Here is a 22,524-nt window from a genome sequence, read left to right on the forward strand (position 1 = left end):
CAGCAGGAGCATGAACTTGGTTGGATTGATCATGACAATCCTTCTGTGATGGTAATTTTGGTTCCTCCATACTCTGATAAGATGCAGCCTTAGATTTCCCACACAAAGCTCAGGTTATCCAACATAAATGATGTCAATAACAGTGAACCAAAAATGGTTCGTCTGTATACAAACTGAACAAAAAAGGGAGCGACGGATCGGCCGTGCCTACAATGGGTGGACTCCTATACAAAACATAACCTCAAAATGTTAGGCTATTGTACAGCAGGCGTGTAAAAAATGCAGGCACAACGTGTGGCTTGGAACATTTGGATCGTCAGAAAGCGGCCCGAGTGCAGACTATGGAGCAGCTACCTACTTTGCCGGTACGCCAGTCACAAACGAACCGTAGGCAAGGCCCGTCGCGCGTTCCCCTCAACCACTTCCAACTCTCAAACACTCGATAACTTATCAACAAGTAATTGCATGAAGTCATCGATTAAATTAAGTGCCGTGGAACAACGCTCCTTGCGTTTCCAGCGCCTCAAAACTAAAACTAGAAAAGCCAAATCCAATGCTCCGGTATCGAGGATTAACAGTAAAGTTGCGAAGTCGTTTGGATGCCCGAGTTTGACAGTGAACTTCATTCCAACAAGTGTCCGTGAAAAAGTTTTAGTGCGTGCCGATTGGCTGATTTTGTTTTGATTTGTGTTGAAGTTATCAGTATGAACGGGACACCAGCTAGGAGGCCGAAGAGCGCCTTTTCTGAAACGGTTAGTGTTCTTATAATGTCTCGATGCTTTAAGTCTTTTAATTAACTTGTTTTACTTACCGGAAAATTTCTTCCACAAGCAAAATATGCTCGTCGATCAGCTTGCGTTTGCGGTGTTACTACAAATTTTGACATAGGAGAGCATTCAAGGAGAGCGTAAACAAATTCCTAAAAAGCTGGCAATGCATTGGCCGTTACTTTTGTGCAGCAGATGTTCACCTCACCTTAGGTTACTTGTTTATATTTAGGTATAATGTTTATGTAAAAAATACAGTCTATGATTGAATGTTTTATCTCTCTTGAGTCAAAATAATTAAGTTACAGGAGTAAGGAGTGACATTAATTGAATTCTAGTGTAAAAAGGTTTCTGAAACTATATTATTTAGTTTCTTATTTTGAATTATATTGTTTGAGTTGCGTTTTTTAATGTTTTGTGTTTCTTGATTTATAATAAAAGAATTTTTCACTTATTCATTCAATTTTCAATTTACGAAAACATTTTAACATAGGTTAATTTATTTATTTACACAAATCCAAAAGGTAAATGGCGTCTACGTATTCATAAACCCTATTTGCATTATAAGATAAATATAAGTATGACATAACCAGGTTTAAGTGATAATATTAAAAATAAAAGTTTGGCGACCTCTGTCAAACTTCTTGTAGACAGAGACGGTGAATATTTAAGTGAGGGAGACAAAACTAAAGTGATTTGACCGCGTGAAACGTATCAGTTGTTGCAACCGTAAACAAGTATGGTAATGGTTGTTATAGCTGTTATGGTTATGGTTGTTTAACGACCCCTCTGGTATGCGTTGGCCTTATAATCTAGAGGTCTTGTGTTTGATTCCAGTTGGGTTAGGTCAGAAATTGCATTTCCTAAATTAGCACAGTAGGAGAAATTTCATTGATTATTTATTAGGATCGAAAAAGTTACACGTAATTTTGTATTAAGTATGAATTTCTAATAAAATGGCAAGATACCTAATTAGTAACTTGTAGGAAACACCTTGGACACCATAAGCAATGTAACTAGGTATGTAAAAAACAGATGCTTAAAAAAAGCAACCGCCGAGTTTCTTGCTGGTTCTTCTCGTTAGAAAGGCATTCCGAACTGGAGCGGGTGATAGATGCATTTTACGAATCATAAGTTGATGTTCTTTCCTATAAAACCCGTAGTCAGGGATGTATGTAGCAGGTAGTTGTACTTTCGGCAAAATGCAACGTCAAAATCAGTTAAACGGATAGGCCATGAAAAGATAAAAAGACAGACACTTTCTCGTATTATTATAATATTATAAATTCGATGATTAGTGTGATGGATATTTTGTAGACTACAGTTAAGTTGTAGAAGTGGCAGCAATCATTGAACCACTTATTAAATTGTCGGTCACCTCTAGTTTAAATTGTTTTGCCTCTCGGAACTTGCTCGGAACCCATTCCATGTTTAGCTGCTATGAGTCACTATGGCATGCTTTATGTTTTTAACCCCCGACCCAAAAAGAGGGGTGTTATAAGTTTGACGTGTGTATCTGTGTATCTGTCTGTGGCATCGTAGCTCCTAAACTAATGAACCGATTTTAATTTAGTTTTTTTTGTTTGAAAGATGGCTTGATCGACAGTGTTCTTAGCTATCATCCAAGAAAATCGGTTCAGCCGTTTGAAAGTTATGAGCTCTTTTCTAGTTACTGTAACCTTCACTTGTCGGGGGTGCTATAAATTACACTTGTTATATTATTGTTCTAAACCTTGGTTGTTCCTGAATGTAGATCTGTACACTTTAGATTTCTTATACCTATATGTTTTTAGATTTTATAATGTATAATTCCTGACTTCACGTATTATTCATCGCATTAAGTGAAAAATTTGTACTTAAGAGAAGAGTCTAGTTGTAAATATTTCCAAATTTTTTTAAAGTCCAGCAGGCATTTGCCTACATTATATTCTCGAAATATTGTTTCGGGTGATAACGTTTTTACTCTTCCAAACGTTTAAAAAATTAAACAATTTTGGTCTCATTAGATTCAGTATTACCCGTGCGTATTAACATGGCACTTGGCTCTTCTGGCTGGAAGTGGGAGGAGGGTTGTTTTCGAGCCAGGTGACATGTTAATGCGCACGAGTTATACACCATCTAAGCTCGTACGTTTTATTTTTTTAGTATTTTAGTTTACTTACATTAGAAAAATAAAAATACTCAAGAAAGATTTTAGGTCAAAAATATGGATTACATATTTAGGCGCTAGTAACTTTTGACATAAGCAATTTATATTTCTTTAAAATTAAAACGTATGAGCATAGTTCTCCATCAAATCTACAACATTTCTATAAATTATGAAAACGGGACTGCATTTACGGGGACGAGAAAAACGTTATAGCTTTTTGTATGAAAATTTATAACTAGACGATTCTCTTAATTAGTGAATATTTAATTTATTTCAGTACACATGACACAAAGTTAGATGTTTTTCCTAAAACGTTTCTCTCTATAAATAGCCAAACTCATATTGTCATAACAATAAACCCTAATCAATACCGAGAACTTAATTAGTTCTAAGATTCTCTACTTGTAGAGTCAATTAAACCTTAATTGCTCAATGCTTTGTACAATTCTATTTATATATAGTAGGTATATGGTATATATGTATTGTAAATGGTAAGTAATATAATTGTACAATACAGTAGAAATTACAATTCAAACTAGAACAGTCCTTAATTACTAACCGAGGTACCTACCTATTTCTGATATGAAAACTGTTTTATGTTTTCCAAGGCTATAAATTATTATGAGAGGTATAGTAGGTACCTATATAGAATTATTTTCTTAAGAGTTTTCTTTCTCTCTCTCTGCTACGTATTGAGGGTCATTAACCCTTCCCATTAATCGTGGTAAGATTAAGAGGTTTTCTCGGGAAAATAATGCAGTTTCCCAGGTTTTTAAATATCAGTAATCATGTTATGATGTGTCATGTTAGTGATAAATAATGAAAAAAACCGCGCAAGTGCAAGTCAGACTCGCGCAGTGAGGGTTCCGTACTCGGGTATTTTTTCTAATATTGCGCACGATAATTCAAAAACTGTTATGCATAAAAATAGATAAAAATCTCTTTTAGAATGTACAGGTAAAGCCCTTTCATATGATACCTCACTTGGTATAGTTAGTTATCTTACTTTGAAAATTGAAACACATTTAATTTTTTTTTTTACATGATATAACCACAAATTCGCGCTTTCCAGATTTATCCTGTATAGTATTTGTACTATAAGACTTGCCTATAGACAGACAGACTGACAACGAAGTGATCCTATAAGGGTTCCTTTTTTGGTACGGAACCCTAAAAAGTAGCCAATGTCCGGTCTCGGGGTGTAAACTAACTCTGTACTGTATTTGATGAAAATCGGCGGTGAAAAGCTAGCAGACAAGCAGACAAACTGAGGCACTTTCCCATTTGTAAAATTAGTAGATAACGCCAAACATGTTTTATCTACCTAAGGTTGTTGGTTAATTAAAAATCCATTTAAAGCATAGCTAATAGCTATATTTTCTTCATGCATTTTTACATGTTTTCTTTAGATAAAATACGAGTAAGTATAGCGCTGAAACACTGTTTTTGATTAATTTTCGAAATATTTTTGTTTCTTCTTATCCTTTATAGTACTAACTTCTTATCCATTATCTAGTAATTGATCCACACCGACTACGTTCGGGTGGAATTTCTAAAAATCCTTAAGTGGGGATCTTAGAAAACCTACGAAGGTGCCTGTGCAGAATCTTTAGTTTTTAGACGCAGTTCTTGAAGCTGTAGGTAGGTACGTGATAAATGATAATGCCAATATTTTAGCTTTCATATCAAGTAATTCTATATAAATAGAAATAGATCCTATTAGCACTAATTAAAACCACTTATTAAATTGTCGGTCACCTCTAGTTTAAATTGTTTTGCCTCTCGGAACTTGCTCGGAACCCATTCCATGTTTAGCTGCTATGAGTCACTATGGCATGCTTTATGTTTTTAACCCCCGACCCAAAAAGAGGGGTGTTATAAGTTTGACGTGTGTATCTGTGTATCTGTCTGTGGCATCGTAGCTCCTAAACTAATGAACCGATTTTAATTTAGTTTTTTTTGTTTGAAAGATGGCTTGATCGACAGTGTTCTTAGCTATCATCCAAGAAAATCGGTTCAGCCGTTTGAAAGTTATGAGCTCTTTTCTAGTTACTGTAACCTTCACTTGTCGGGGGTGCTATAAATTACACTTGTTATATTATTGTTCTAAACCTTGGTTGTTCCTGAATGTAGATCTGTACACTTTAGATTTCTTATACCTATATGTTTTTAGATTTTATAATGTATAATTCCTGACTTCACGTATTATTCATCGCATTAAGTGAAAAATTTGTACTTAAGAGAAGAGTCTAGTTGTAAATATTTCCAAATTTTTTTAAAGTCCAGCAGGCATTTGCCTACATTTTATTCTCGAAATATTGTTTCGGGTGATAACGTTTTTACTCTTCCAAACGTTTAAAAAATTAAACAATTTTGGTCTCATTAGATTCAGTATTACCCGTGCGTATTAACATGGCACCTGGCTCTTCTGGCTGGAAGTGGGAGGAGGGTTGTTTTCGAGCCAGGTGACATGTTAATGCGCACGAGTTATACACCATCTAAGCTCGTACGTTTTATTTTTTTAGTATTTTAGTTTACTTACATTAGAAAAATAAAAATACTCAAGAAAGATTTTAGGTCAAAAATATGGATTACATATTTAGGCGCTAGTAACTTTTGACATAAGCAATTTATATTTCTTTAAAATTAAAACGTATGAGCATAGTTCTCCATCAAATCTACAACATTTCTATAAATTATGAAAACGGGACTGCATTTACGGGGACGAGAAAAACGTTATAGCTTTTTGTATGAAAATTTATAACTAGACGATTCTCTTAATTAGTGAATATTTAATTTATTTCAGTACACATGACACAAAGTTAGATGTTTTTCCTAAAACGTTTCTCTCTATAAATAGCCAAACTCATATTGTCATAACAATAAACCCTAATCAATACCGAGAACTTAATTAGTTCTAAGATTCTCTACTTGTAGAGTCAATTAAACCTTAATTGCTCAATGCTTTGTACAATTCTATTTATATATAGTAGGTATATGGTATATATGTATTGTAAATGGTAAGTAATATAATTGTACAATACAGTAGAAATTACAATTCAAACTAGAACAGTCCTTAATTACTAACCGAGGTACCTACCTATTTCTGATATGAAAACTGTTTTATGTTTTCCAAGGCTATAAATTATTATGAGAGGTATAGTAGGTACCTATATAGAATTATTTTCTTAAGAGTTTTCTTTCTCTCTCTCTGCTACGTATTGAGGGTCATTAACCCTTCCCATTAATCGTGGTAAGATTAAGAGGTTTTCTCGGGAAAATAATGCAGTTTCCCAGGTTTTTAAATATCAGTAATCATGTTATGATGTGTCATGTTAGTGATAAATAATGAAAAAAACCGCGCAAGTGCAAGTCAGACTCGCGCAGTGAGGGTTCCGTACTCGGGTATTTTTTCTAATATTGCGCACGATAATTCAAAAACTGTTATGCATAAAAATAGATAAAAATCTCTTTTAGAATGTACAGGTAAAGCCCTTTCATATGATACCTCACTTGGTATAGTTAGTTATCTTACTTTGAAAATTGAAACACATTTAATTTTTTTTTTTACATGATATAACCACAAATTCGCGCTTTCCAGATTTATCCTGTATAGTATTTGTACTATAAGACTTGCCTATAGACAGACAGACTGACAACGAAGTGATCCTATAAGGGTTCCTTTTTTGGTACGGAACCCTAAAAAGTAGCCAATGTCCGGTCTCGGGGTGTAAACTAACTCTGTACTGTATTTGATGAAAATCGGCGGTGAAAAGCTAGCAGACAAGCAGACAAACTGAGGCACTTTCCCATTTGTAAAATTAGTAGATAACGCCAAACATGTTTTATCTACCTAAGGTTGTTGGTTAATTAAAAATCCATTTAAAGCATAGCTAATAGCTATATTTTCTTCATGCATTTTTACATGTTTTCTTTAGATAAAATACGAGTAAGTATAGCGCTGAAACACTGTTTTTGATTAATTTTCGAAATATTTTTGTTTCTTCTTATCCTTTATAGTACTAACTTCTTATCCATTATCTAGTAATTGATCCACACCGACTACGTTCGGGTGGAATTTCTAAAAATCCTTAAGTGGGGATCTTAGAAAACCTACGAAGGTGCCTGTGCAGAATCTTTAGTTTTTAGACGCAGTTCTTGAAGCTGTAGGTAGGTACGTGATAAATGATAATGCCAATATTTTAGCTTTCATATCAAGTAATTCTATATAAATAGAAATAGATCCTATTAGCACTAATATAAACAGTTTAGTATCCACAAAAGCGATCTTATAAAATACCTACTTGCTAGTCTATTACAGACAGACGAAACGACATTCCAAGCAAATTTTGTGTCGATAAGACCGGTTATGAGATACCTACCCACTCGCCTTATTCCTTCTTAAGGTGGCTACTCACTTTGAGGTGTAGCATGCAATGTATCTCATAGTGTAGCAACCTACAGTGCTACCACTTTTATAAGTCGCATCTGCAAACTTTTGCGTAGAAAAGCGCAACCTACGCCGACTAAAACCGAATGTACCTACACCATAATGCTTGACGTTACAAACATACAAATAAAACTTTCACAAGTACGTTGGAATTGTCAAATGCATCTACCCTTAGTTCGGAATGCCTTTCCTACCCAGAATTTTCGGCAAGAAACTCGGCGGTTGCTCTTTTCAACGATTCGATTACAATATCCAGCCATGTAGATACTTATACAAGTACATACATAATTGCAATCCTGCGCATTTCTCGAACGAGCTGCGAGTCAAATCCACGCTCTAAAATTATTGACTACGTAGTTTTGTTATAAAAGATAGTAATCATTACCAGAAATGACTTTTGGACTTTCTTGATGTGGAGCGCAGGAGTTGCAAGCTTATTACGGTTTCTAGTTTGCCTATTATGTAGATCACCAATTTTCTTGTTATGAAGATGAGTACAGTATGAGATACTTACATGATACAGTATGAGATACATTGCATGTTACAGTGAGTGCCCTGCTTTACATCGATACCTATTTAGTTTGATGACCTCTGTGTCGCGGTGGTGCCCTGCAGCATTATTATCAGCATGATATCCAGGTTCGATACCCGTTTGTTCCCGTACGGTATTCCCGTATATTCTTTGTACCCGTATTCTCTAAGGACCAGTTAAGTTGTATATCTAAGTAAGTAAAGTAAACTTTTAACTTCCATCCATTTTTATTATACATTCGTGGTTAAATCTTAAATCACTGACTCTTAAAAGGGAGATGTCAAGTAATATCGTACTAGGTATGTGTAATAAGTCAGCTAAGTAGTTTTCAGGGCTTCATACCCGAAGAGTACCAACGGGATCCAATTACTAAACGTCCGCTTTCCGTCCGTCTGTCTGTCTGTCTGTCCGTCCGTCTGTCTGTCCGTCCTTCTGTCTGTCTGTGAGCGGGCAGTATCTCATGAACCGTAATAGATAAAGAGTTGAAATTTTCCCAAAGTGTGTACATTTCTTTTCGAAGTGTCGCTGTAACAAAAAAATAATTAAGTCTCCAAAATGGCTATCATGCAAATTAAAAAAATTAAAAGTACTTATAAATCTTCTACGATGGTACGGAACCTTTCTCGTGCGAGTCCGACTCGCGCTTCACTGTTTTCTCGGAAAAGGTTATACCCCATTTTTCACCAGCCGTGCATTTGATTACAGGTTATTGAACTTCAGGTTAGTAACCTTCATCAACTAGCGCTTGATTAAACGGTCGAAGTTTCCAGCACCTTTTTACCTGTCGTAAAATAATATATCATGTAGTATTAATTGAGCAGCTGGCGAACAAAACGGTGTAATTACACTTCTGACCAAATCATTTTTCATTAATGCGGACGATTTTGGTGCACTGAATACAAATCTGAACTCATTTGCAAGCAAAACAAACTAAATATGCGCTAACAATGAGTTAAACTTCATGATTCAACTCATTTCCAATCGAAACAAACTAAAATTGAGTTCGTAAAAGTTCATGGTTTCGATCAATACAACAATTTCAACAACAGCTTTGATTCAGTTTTTTATTTATTTTTCATTTACCAAAATTGTAGTTACAAAGTAATAATAAATTAAGTTACATTGCTTCTCCTGTAAATTTTTATTTCGCACAAACACACCGTTTTGTTTACCAGCTCCTCAGTTATAATTAACTATCGGCCCACCACGGCTTCGCACGGCTGGCTTATTACAATTTTCGTAGGGATCTCTAATTTTTTGAAAACAAAGCAATAATGTAGCTTTGTACTGGTGAAAGAATTTTTAACATCGGTTCAGTAGTTTCATAGATTACCCCATACAAACAAACTTACAAACTTTATCTCTATCCAAAAATTACTTCCTACATACAGATTTATAAACTTTAGTTTTTTATAATATTAGTATAGATAGAAGTATAAATAATATAATGTCTTCCGATTTCACGCTAAAAATCTAAAAATAATGAAGAAATGACTCATCAAGGCCCAGCTCAAACCATTGGACTGCAGGAGATGCAAGAGCAGCCATAGAATCTTGCACAGACGATATCGACAGATAAATACCTACTTGATATGAATGTAATAAAGAGTCTTATTGATTGTGACTCGTTCACAGCTGATAATATTTACATATTAGTATTACTATAAATGATAAAGCAAAGCCCACTTATCTCTAAAATAAGGTCAATATTTGATGTTTAATAACACTGTTACCGACATAATACGATAAAATATATAAATATCGTCAAGAGACCAAATTATTATTTGCTTTCACGAACACATGAATTATTTTCATCATTTTAATGAAGCAGGTATTTATAGAGCCAATTTATTGCAGCAACATCAAATTTAAATCAAAATTGTAACAATTTAAAAGAGGTGAGGTGATAAATAAATAACAGATAAAGCAAATCATGCCATTCTACCATTTTGTAAAAAAAGTACTAAGGCAGTAGCTTGCGCTGATAGATCTCTTGCACTTACTCGGATCAGTAACCTTATTTAGAAACAAAACACGCCATTTATCTTATCACTCAGATAAATATTCTATCAGATAAGGTGATAAAACAAATCATGCCATTCACCAATTTTGTTCAAAAAGTACTAGGACAATAGCTTGCGCTGAAAGATCTCTTAAACTTATTTGGATCAGTAAAACACTATCTTATCATTCAGATAAATATCTATTAGATAAGGTGATAAATCATGTCATCCTTCAATTAAAAAAGTACTAGGAAAGCAACTTGTGTTTAATGGTCTTCACTCAGCTGAATCACTTGGTTCAGTAACCTAACTTCGAAACAAAACAAAATGATAAGATAGTTATCATTCGGCTAAAATGATATAAGCATTATTATGTTTCTTGAATGTTTGAAGACAAAATTGAAAAATAATACTAGAACAGCAGTTAGTATAAAGAGGTTTGTTGGAGCCGTAATCATTCAGAACTATATCTACCAGATAAGAATAGAAGAAAGGAATCCCACCAAAAACATTTCTTGTAAAATGTTGCCAAGACTCACAAGTTCATAATGCTTTCACTCATAATAAGTCAAACAAATTGAGCCCCATTTATAGTTCATTAAGCATAAATTCACATGAACGCTCCCAAGCCACCAAAGGATATTAGCAGGGCAAGTTGCTAATTATGAAATGCTAATGCCAACCTTGAAAGGCTTGTTTTATGACCGCATCGTGCGTTGGCGCTAAAAATAAAATTGACCTCTCTAATATGGGCTGTTTGTTTTCCTTGCTGACATAAGTTTTTAAAAATCTATTTTTGAAGATAATCTTATTCTCACCATATTGTAACTATGGCAAAAGTGTGTCTGTTTGTTTAATATTATTTTCATGGCTCGACCACTTTGTCATTTGGTATTTTAATTCCAAAAAATAGTTTATTAGTTATCGCCAAAAACTGGTGATTCTTAAAAGCACGTAGGCCACAGATTTTTACATAATTTTATGTTTGGCTCTACGTAGCATACTTTTTAAAAACATCAGTTTTTCTAAATTCCCATGTTTTCTTGGCAAATAGGTATAAACTACTTTTTGGGCTTAGCTGCTTTTTAACAAAAAATACATCAGTATTGATGATCGACAGTGAAAAAGTTTGTGACTTGCAGCATTGCGGTTTACTTAGGTTTTTTTGGTAGGTACTCTTACTATTTCAGTTTACCATTGAAGCAAGTGTAAGCAAATGCAAGATGTTTTTTATTCGTTGACCCTTGAATACCCTGTTGGTATGTGACGATCTAGAAGTCTATATGAAAGTAGTAATGCGCTAACCTGGAAGAGAACTGATAATATGAGCTATGACCGCACAGTTCGACAGTTCTTTATCAAACCTTTATATTTAACTAGCTGACGCCCGGGACTTCGTTCGCGTGGATTTAGGTTTTTCGAAATCCCGGGAGAACTCTTTGGTTTTCCGGGATAAAAAGTAGCCTATGTGCTAATCCAGGATATTATCTATCTCCATTCCGAATTTCAGCCAAATCTGTCTAGTGGTTTTTGCGTGAAGGAGTAACAAACACACACACACACACACACACACACACACACACACACACACACACACACACACACACACACACAAACTTTCGCCTTTATAATATTAGTGTGATGCTGTGCTTTCCGGTGCGAGGTCACCATTCCAGAACCTTAGGACCTCAACATCTATCGGTTTTTCGAACTACCTAGGCGGTCCCATAATGAATTGGCCTAGCTATGAAATAGTCAACAAAATGAGATGGAACCAATTTTATTTTTCTATGTAATCTCCACTAATATAAACACACTTTTGACATCTGAGAACTAACATCTCTAAACCTTCATAAAAGTGACTTCAATCTTTGTCTTCAAAATGACTAAAGACGGCCGCCTGCAACTCTTCATCGTTTGAAAATTTCCTTCCTCTTAAGCCCCGCTTTAAATTTGGGAACAAATAATAGTCCAACGGGACCAGGCCTGAACTATACGGTGGATGTTCCAGTTCCGTGAACCCGCATTCACGAACTGCAGCCTTCGGAACACCGGCAGTGTGAACGGGTGCGTTGTCGTGGAGCAACAGGACACTTTAAGACAACTTGTCTCTGCGCTTCTCCTTAATCGTGTCTCGCAGTTTATATAGCAATGAAGCATAATATTCGCCGTTTACGATTGTATTACGTTTTTTAAATTCTACCATCAAAATCCCTTGAGAATCCCAATAGATTGTACACAAGACATTTTTAGTGGATTTTTGCACCTTTGTTTTTCTAGATGGCTTTTCACCCTTGTAACACCATTCCATTGACTCGCGCTTGCTTTCTGGATCATGATATAAGACCATAGCTTCATCACCAGTAACTAGCCGCTCGATTACATTCTTTGGGTTTTCGTCCCAGAGACGTAAAAACTCGGTTACACAGCGCACTCGCTCCTGTCTTTGGACAGCTGAAAGAAGTTTCGGAACTCATCTTGCCCTAACTTTTTTCATACGAAGATGGTCATGGATTGCACGATGGATGGTACTTTTAGAGAGCCTAAGTCTAGCTGCAATTACTCTAATCTTCAAACGGCGGTCACTTAAAACCTCCTCTTCGATTACAGCAATAGTTTCAGAAGAGAGCACTTCCACCGGTCGACCGTCATGGCCGAAGTCTTCGACCGTTTCTCGCCCGAAGCGAAACTCTTTCAGGCAGTTTCTTACTGTGCTATACGAGGGGAAAGACTCCTTGTACACATCATCTAATCGTTCTTTTATTTGGGCGGGAGATAAGTCTTCTTTAAACAGAAACTTGTGACGCTTCGATATTCGGTTTTCGACATTTCCGAAAAACACGCGAATCTTGATGTTCAAACCACTGCTGAGCTGAGACTACGCTTTTCATGTCGATGCATGTTAGTATATAAAGTAACACGATAAACGTACTGTCCGATATAACATAACATGTATCGATATGTTGCTTAGAACTATATCAGGCCAATTCATTTTGGGACCGCCCACGTATGTGCCCTGTCCATAGCCACTTCAGCTTTGCTATGTCGGTTACTCTGGTTTTCCTTTGGATCTCCCAATTTCTGATTTGATTACAGGGAAACTCCAAGTAGGTACAGGTAACTCTACATCGCCCGCTGAGTGACTGAGCTTTTTCATGAAGCTCGTAGTTAGCGCCAATAATGTTAGATATAGACATTACCTATATGAATAAACAACAAGTTAAAGTTGGAAACTAAAACCCGACATACGCTGAAATATTATAGTAAAATTGTTTTTCTGTCGCATGGTATATTTTTATGCTGTACGAGTAATACATTTATATCAATGAACTCAGAATTTTCTCGTCTTTCATTTGACACCCCACTCGAAACAATAGCAAAAAAAATTTTGAGACTCCCACTTTTTTTCATGTAACTTCCGTGTGGTCATTTTTTTTCGTACCTTACGACGAATTGATTGACACCTCACTCATCAAAATCCGCCCAGTAGTTTAGGCGCTACGGTGGAACACACCAAGAATCTGGATACAAACATACATACCTACATACATACTCACATACATACATACATACATAGACTGCTAAAATCATAACCCTTCCTTTTGGCTTTGCCGCAGTCGGGTAAAAATAAAACAAATAGGCACATACATTTTGGTGTAGATGTAGATACTCGTCAATAACCCTGACCCGATCTAGATATTCAGTCCGGACTATTCAGGACCTTCGAATAAAAAACTTTCATCGTAGTTCGTTTTGGTCAAGAGAATTTTAATTTAGCGAACTTCAAGATTGCGTCCGAGTTTTTTTTTAAAACGTGAGTTTTAGGTGTGCTTTTTGTTACATTTCCCTGTTGCTAACAAATCCACTTTTCGCAACACCGTGCATCGTTCTCGAGGGAAATTCAATTTCGAAATGTCATACAAATTACCCTGAGCCTGTTTCCGCTCCCACTTTATACCTATACACACTGCACATATATAAATCTATATCTAGAATAGAATAGAATAGAATAGAATTAAATTTATTCATTGAATCAACACACAGGTAATACAAAACACGCTTAAAATATAAAACTTAGAAAATAAATAAAACTTAAAATATAAAATATAAAACTTAAAAACTAACTTAACTTAAACATAGTGTTATGTACCTACTATATGTTGTGTTGATCCTATATATCTCGGCCTATATTATAAATCTGAAAGTGTGTTTGTTTGTGTTTCTTGTTAGTTTGTATCACACGAAACGGAGCAACGGATCGGTGTGTTTTATGTTTGGATATACTCGTAGTTGAAGACATAGGCTACAATTTATCCCGGAAAATCAAAGAGTTCGCACAGTATTTTAAACACCTATATTATAAATTCGAAAGTAGGTCTGCTTGTTTGGTGGTTTGTCCTTCAATCACTTCGCAACAGAGCAATGGATAACAATAATTGTGAGTTGCATTTAAAATAATCAATTTTAAGTCATAAAGACATTTTAATTTTAAGTTCAAATACTGACCAGGATCTCAATTTTAATAAAGCCACGTTCTTCTCTTCCCCTTCATCGCATTCATGACCGAAATAGGTAATTTAGCGTACCTTTTTATTTTGGCGTTACTGGCTGTTATCCGCGACCCACTTTTCCCGTGGGTTTTTCAAAATATTTCTTCCATACAAATCTTATCCTGACAATTGCAAACACAACAAAAAAAGAATTAACCAACTTGGTGCAGTCGGTTTGAAAACATGCACGTACAAACATTTCGCGATCATTTATATTTATATCCATATCCATACTAATATTATAAATGCGAAAGTATGTCTGTCTGTCTGCCTATCTGTCTGTCTGTCTGCTACCTTTTCACGGCCCAACAGTGTTACCGATTCTGTCGAAATTTGGTACAGGGTTAGCTTATATCCCGGGGACGGACGTAGGCTACTTTTTATACCGGAAAATCAAAGAGTTCCCGCGGGATTCCTAAACACCCATCCATTTAACCGATTTGTATGAAATTTGGTACCGAAGTAGCTTGCATCCCTGTAATCGAAATAGACAACTTTTTATCCCGGAGAATCAAACAGTTCCACGGGATCTATAAAAATCTAAATCCCCGCGGACAAATTCGCGGGCGTCCTCTAGTAGATTATAAAGTAAAGTATATTTTTAAGAAAAGAGCACAATACTCTATTTTAGAGTACGGTTGGCAACCCTAATAATTATAACTTCTCGATTTGGCCTTCTATCGAAAATCAATCTATGCATTATTCCAAAATGAGCAAAGGAGCTGCGGTTAAAATTTTCCGAGAAAAGTGCTTCCGAAGTGGTCTGCGGTGGATTCCAATTTGCTAATTACTGAGTCAGATGTTGAACACGCTCCGTCGAATATTTATGTTTGTATAAAATTCCTAGAAAAAGTTAATTGACTAGATTTCTCGAGCGCAATTTTCTTCGTGGTTTAGCTAACTTTAAAATCTTAATCTTAAATAGGTATGTTTCGAATGAAAATACCGTGCTCTTGAAATCTATAGAATATAAAATGTTATAGAAATAAAAATACAAATATAGAAATCCAGACTAATATTATAAATATGAAAGTATGTTTGTCTATCTGTCTGTTAGATTTGCGCGGCTCATTCTTTTAGTTAATTTTGACGAAGAATACAGAAATAGCATGGATCCTGGGGAATGGCATAGGCTTCTTTTTGTCCCGGAAATCAAAGAGTTTCCACGGGATTTTCAAAAAAGCTAAATCCATGTGGACGAAGTTGCGAGCATCATCTAGAGTCTAGACACTCGCAAAATATTATATAAATAAAAATATAAATATGTAGAAAGATTTTTTATTCAAATTAAATTTTACAAGTGCTTTCGAACCGTCAAGTGAATCTACCACTGCCTGGTTCGAAATGCATTTCCTACCCAGAAGAGCCAGCAAGAAACTAGGCGAATGCTCATTTGAAAGATTCGATCTACAAACATAATTATGCCATGCCTACCTATAAAAGTAATTGCAGTCCCGCGCTTTTCTGGAGCGAGCTGCAAGTTAAATCCACGCTCTTTTATTATTATTTACATAATGTTTGATTGTGTAATGTGTATTTTTCAAGATCATACTTTTAATAGATTTTAAGGGTTCCGTACCCGAAGTGTACCAAGGAGACTCTATTACTAGACTCTGTCTGTCCGTCAGCGGCCTGTATCTCGTGAACTATAATAGGCAGAGACCTGAAATCACAGAAATTGTGTATTTCTAATGCCACTATAACAACAAATTTTAAAAATTTCAAAATTGCCACTATGAAAATTTAAAAAAATTAAAAGAGTTATTTCTTGTACGATAATACAGAACACTTCCTGTGCGAGTCCGACTCGCACTTGACCGATTTTTTTACTTGTATAAAGGCAAATCTAAAATTGGTTAAGGAATATCCATACTAGTCCACACTTAATATTATAAATGCGAAAGTGTGTCTGTTTGTCCGTCTGTCTTTCTGTCTGTCTGTATGTCTGTCTGTCTGTCTGCTACGATTTCACGGCCCTACCACTGAAGCGAGACTTGGGATACATCCCGGGGAAGGACATTTTATCCCGGAAAATTGAAGAGTTCCTACGGGATTTAAAAAAACCGAAATCCAAGCGGGCGAAGCCGCGGGCATTCTCTAGTTGTTATATAAAAGATTAAACATAAATCCCACAAACTTTCGCGCTTCCTTCTGGCATAGTAGCAGATGCACTTAAATTGGTTTTATTTTGGCACGCTTGAATCGTCATTCCTGAATACTAAATTATAAAAGTTTATAGTTTCGTTTTCTAGTTATCCCGAAGGAGACGTATGGGATATTAGTTTCCAAATAACGTCCTTGCAGCTGCAGAGACATTTAACTTTAACAGAGCTCTCTCCGTCACTTACTCCATACAATCGTAGTTCCCATTTCATTTGAATATTAAGCAACCAAAGTCCATGAAATTTTGCAGACATAGTCTAGAAACTAATATCTGTGTCTGTGGTGTTTTAGATTTTTCTAAAAATATGTAGTTTTAAAATTACAGGGGCTCAAAGATTTGTATTTTTCTTTAAAAAAAGGCCCAACTTTGTGCTCGTTTTTCTAGACAACGAAGCAATTTAATGAAATTTGGAAAAACCACAGACCTAGAAAATTTAATGAATATTATGTAGTAAAAAAATTATCGTTATATATTTTATATTGTTATAATTATGTGGGAACTACGAAAACCAGAAATTACACCCAGAAATCTTGAAAATTTCGTGCTGTCTCGATTTGTGCAAGCGGGGTGGTGAAGTGCGGGGGACGACACGTGAAACTGACAGAAACGGACAGTCTAAACACACGGGCCACATTTAGACTGCACCCGACTCCAAACTTGTCGATAGGTCTAACTAAATACATTTCAACTTGCGTTAGACGTATGCGTTACCTACTCAGACGTTGCCTGTAGATAAAAATATGTCTCATGTTTGCTGGCAATAGCGTATGCATCAAACCCTGCAAGTTGCAACTCTCTTGCAACCTATTCCTCACGCAATACGCACAGCTTTAATATTATAATTTTTGACAATGTATACTATATGTAATGCCATATCACAGGTCACTCTCTGATTTATTGCTAACAATTTACTTCCAAATGCAAAGAAATCTAAGTGTGTTGAATTCACACTGCCCAATACCAGGACCTTAAATGACATAAATTCATTGATAAATAATCATATGTTGAAAATAAAGGAGAACCCCGTGTTTCTCGGTATAATGTTAGATGCAAAGCTTCTATGGAACACCCACTTGATGGTAAACTCAGCTCTGCTGCTTACACTGTTAGAAAAATTCGACAGGTACTGACGTGGAAACTGCAAAAATTGTATATTTTGACTATTTTCACTGTATTATGTCTTACAGACTCTTGCTATGAGATAAAGCGGTAGATATTGAGAAAAAAATGTATTACAGAAAAGGACAGTGCGTGCAATTTATAATTTAAAACCGCGCGCTGCCATACATTAAAAATATAAGGAAATAAGTACCTTATCTATTATCTTATAGTAGCTTCTAAACATATTTACAACTAGCTAATGCCCGCAGCTTCGCTCGCGTGGATTTAGGTTTTTAAAAATCCCGATCCTTTCATTTCCCAGAACAAAAGTTGCCTCTCCGTAATAGCCCGTCCCCGGGATGCAACTTGTTTCTGTATCACGTAAGAATATTTAAACGGATTATCCTTTTCAAATCCCGGGGGATCACCAGGATTTAGGAATGCAATTTCTTACAGCATCAGGGTTGAGGTCAACGACAAAGTGTTTACTTGGTATAGATACCTTCAATATCAATTAATAATCGACACTTTTTAAATCCCATTAGCTTTAGTAGTCAGGTCCCCTGCAACATCAGGATTGAGGAGTTGGAATCCAAATTTTTTATTGAACAATGTCGCAAACTTTCTTTATCGATTAAAAAAACTACCCAAAATTACGCAGTTAGGTTACCTGCCAATTTTCATGGTTTTGAGTCAACGGGAAGTACCCTAGAGGTTTTCTTGACACACACGACAGACAGAGAGATAGACAACAAAGTGATCCTATAAGAGTTCCGTTTTTCATTTTGAGGTACGAAACCCTAGAAAACGTAGGAACGGCATTCCGAACCAGTGGTAAATTTTTCTGACCATCCAAAAACACTTTGAAGTTTACCTAAAAGTTTACAGGAATAAAAATTTATCATTGTATTCCATTCCATTTCATTCTATTCCATTCTGTTCAAAGATAAATAGATAATAAAAATATTTGTCACCGAAACAATAATTTACGATACATCGACCAATATCAATTTTACTGATGACAATCTGACTATTACCAAAGTGAACGACTACTATAATATCTATTATATACGACTAACATAATATGTATTATAAATTGTGTGCCGTTTGCATTCTCACTAGGTTCTCATTAAGTTTGTTTTATTTGGTTAAACTTTCTGGCATTTATATTGTTATGACGTTTAATTGGCAAACAGTCTGTTTATTGGCTGAAACTCAAAAATTCAGCCAATCACAACAAAGAAAATATTGTAATAATGATTGATGCAGCTTTCTGTAATTGAAAACAAAATATTTGACATTAACTTGAATGTGACAGTGTTTTCCGAATAGGGTTGCCAGAGGCCCCGTATTTTACTGGTTACCCCGTATGTCAGGATAGAGAAACCGGTAATTATGAAAATAAAATACGGGGCAAATAAAACTAAATATTTTTAGGGTTCCGTAACTCAAAAGCAAAAAAAAACTCTTATAGGATCACTTCGTTGTCTATCAGTCTGTCTGTCTTTCCGTCTGTCCGTCTGTCCATCTGTCCTTCTATCCGTCTGTCATGTGTTCATGAACAAATATTAGTATTTTCAATTTTCAAAGTAAGATAACTACATATATCAAGTGGGTTATCATATGAAAGGACTTTACCTGTTCATTCTAAAACAGATTTTTATTTATTTTTATGCATATTTTTTTTAATGCATAACAGTTTTTGATTTCTCGTGTAAAATGTCGAAAAAAATACCCGAATCGGAACCCTCGGTGCGTGAGTCTGACTCGCACTTGGCTGGCGAAACCGAACACTGACGTTATGTCCAGTAGAAAGAATATTTTCCTTTTGCGGCAATGCGTAGCCGAAACCCACTCGATATTGATCATGGTCGTAGCCAAGGCGGCGGGGCTTGGTTTGAGGATGTTAACCTTTTTTTATACAAGTTAGCCCGTGACTTTAATCTTTTCTAGTGGTAAGTGATGATGCAGTCTAATTTCTTGGCCGTTAGGGCCATACTAACCATATAACTAGCCATGACCGAAGCCTCCCACCAGACCAGAAATTTAGAAATGGCGACTGCGCCTGGGAAGCCGTCAAAAACCTAAGCCTAAAATAATACTTACACTATTTCTTGCATTTGCTTACCAATTTTTTTTTGGAAATATATCAAACATTTCGCGCTCACTTCACTCGCGCTTTGAATTTGTATTACTTGGTGTAAGCCCCGCAATTTCGTTTGCATGAATTTAGAGTTTTAAAAATTCCGTGGGGGATTTTCCGGGCTAAAAAGTTTATGTCTGGGATGCAAGTTACCTCTGAATAGTAAGTACCAAAATTTTGGTAAAGAAGATGGGCCGTGAAAGGGTAACAAATAGATAGGCAAATAGATATACTGTCGTATTTGTAATATTAGTATGGATAGGGAGCTTTAAAAATAAAATCTTGCTATGGCTAAACTCGTTTCCCTTTCACTTTAATTCTTTCTGTAATTGAACCAAAAACACTTACGCTCACTGCGCTCGCGCTTTTTTATTGTTGTATTTTATCTCACTGTCAAATTGAAAGGCGAAATTCCACTAACCAGGTAATTAGCCCATAAAGTTGAGCGAATGTTTTTTTCCTCATGACAGGATTCAGTTCCGGCCCTGATAAAACCTCTCCCGAAATCGATTCCTGGCTACGGCTATAGTATTGATACTGTGAAGGTGGAATTACAAGTTAAATGTAAATTTAAGTTAAAATGCAAAGATTGTATGCATGAAATGTATAACATTTTGCTTTACAAAACTAGAGTTTTTAAAAGCTATTTAAATAAATAAATCTTTTATTTAAAATCACATTGCAAACACAGTTCACCAATCAAGACACGGCAACATACAGAGAAAAAATACAAAACTTACAAATAAACTGAAATATCTAAATAGGCTTTCCATGCATTTCAGAGAGAACCACCGCCTATTTCTTCAAATACTTCAAATTTTTAAATTTCTTCAAATCTAAACCCCGTATTTTTGATGGTGGTAGCCTGTAAATCAAAAAGAGGCAGGTGGCAACCCTACTTGCCACATGACATTACAGAATGAAAAATTGTTTTCATTACTCGGTAAGCCTACTGCCATAGTTTCACAGAAAGTGTGACGGTAGTTGTGACCTCTGATTGGTCGACTCTCTTTCACTATTTGCTAAAATTGATGATTGCAACAACAATTTTTTCTTTTTTGTAATCAAAAACAGAACACGGACGTCATACAGGTTGACTAATTGCAATCATTTCTGACCGGCTAACATTGTTCCGCTAGTGGCTCAAACTCACTGTCGCAGCAAGAACATGGTAAATTCAGCCAATCACAGCAATTAGAATTGGTTATCACAAATGCACCGATCTAGGAACCGAGAATACACGAACCAGGGCAGATAGAGATGAGAACAATAATATCATACGTAGGAAATCGACGGGGGATCGTTGACAATGATCCTCTTAAAGATACAGCCAGTTTAAAACAGAATTGGTATTTCTGTTTAAACGTATAGAATATTATGTGAAAGCATCACAGTTTAGCTACCATATAGTTTGGCAACGGTCAACCACTGGGGACAAAATTCTCGTATGCGTTTTATTATATAAAAAATATAAAATAGTTTGTGGGTTTTGAAGTCGGTTTCATTTATTTTTTTGAATTTTTTTTATTTCACAATTTTATTGTTAGTGGCCCCACTGTATTATAATATGCTATGCCCAGTTAAAACCCGACTGTTTACTAAGCTATTACACTGCTTGCGAGCAACTTGCTCTTATGCATTGAGGAGTTCTGTTCTCCATCTCCGAAGATATTCATCAGATCTTAACCAAAATATGGGACCACCTGCACAGTATACCCTTTCAAACAAAAAAAAACCAAATCGGTCCAGGGGCCTTTGAGTAATCGGGGAACATACATAAAAAAAAAGATTCCGAAGAGTTGAGAACCTCCTCCTTTTTTTGAAGTCGGTTAAAAATGAGAGTAAGTATGCCCAAATTGAGTAACGCTTGGCGTTTTCCTGTATAATTTCGAGTACTTTCGTTTCCTAACTGTACATTTGCTTGACTGTGGAAAACAGTGTGGACGGTATCTACATTCAAATAGGCGCTTGCTGAAACGATCCCTTCGGTGCTATAACCCATAAATACTTGGTGATTCAGCGAGGCTGCATTCCGATTGCGATGCAGTCTAATAATGTCGTTCTCGTTGCATATAAGCCGCTGAATATTTTAGCAAAAATGCGACTCCATTTTATGATATCCTAGTAGATACTTTTGAAAATGCATAAAAAGAAAATGCATTTCTTTATTACAAAATCTCACGTTTTGGGTTAGTCTCAATGCGTGGGAAAAGAATGCATTTTATACTTTTATAGCCTTGAGCTAAGGAACCATTTAGTTTCTTCTAGTCCGTCTGTCCATCCGTCACATCCATTTTATTTGAAAATAAGTAAGTAAACACATAACTTTGATTTCATTAAGCTTCTTTTAAGTAACTATGCAGTCTGGGAACTTGGTAACCTTGATACATAACATAACATAACAATGACGTTCTAGTTCAACGGTTTGACGTGATTTTCTGCATGGATATAATACATATATTAGGTACGTGACAGGTCGAGATGGCAATCGTGGTATAAGGGGGGGGGGGGGGGGGGGGGGGGGGGGGGCTGCACACCCGCATGTCACCCGCGCTATCCCGCCCGAAGCGGGTGTGCGGGGCGTCCCAACCCTGGTTGCTATCTCGACCAGCGACATAGACTACTTTTTATCCAGGAAAAACTAATAGTTCCCACAGTGTTTTTA

General features: G+C 35.9%; 1 protein-coding gene across 2 annotated transcripts in view; it reads left to right on the forward strand.

The window, feature by feature from the left end:
- The first annotated feature begins 384 nt into the window (after window positions 1–384).
- The window catches only part of LOC123866949 (four and a half LIM domains protein 2), a 209,174-nt gene continuing 187,034 nt past the window's right edge, over window positions 385–22,524 (forward strand). For both annotated transcript variants that reach the window (XM_045908757.1, XM_045908751.1), the window contains exon 1: window positions 385–752. In XM_045908757.1, the coding sequence (XP_045764713.1) occupies window positions 705–752 (48 nt within the window). In that variant the 5' untranslated portion in view covers window positions 385–704. The remainder of the gene's footprint in view (window positions 753–22,524) is intronic.

This window comes from Maniola jurtina, chromosome 7 (genome assembly GCF_905333055.1).
Source record: "Maniola jurtina chromosome 7, ilManJurt1.1, whole genome shotgun sequence".
Taxonomy (NCBI): Eukaryota; Metazoa; Arthropoda; class Insecta; order Lepidoptera; family Nymphalidae; genus Maniola; species Maniola jurtina.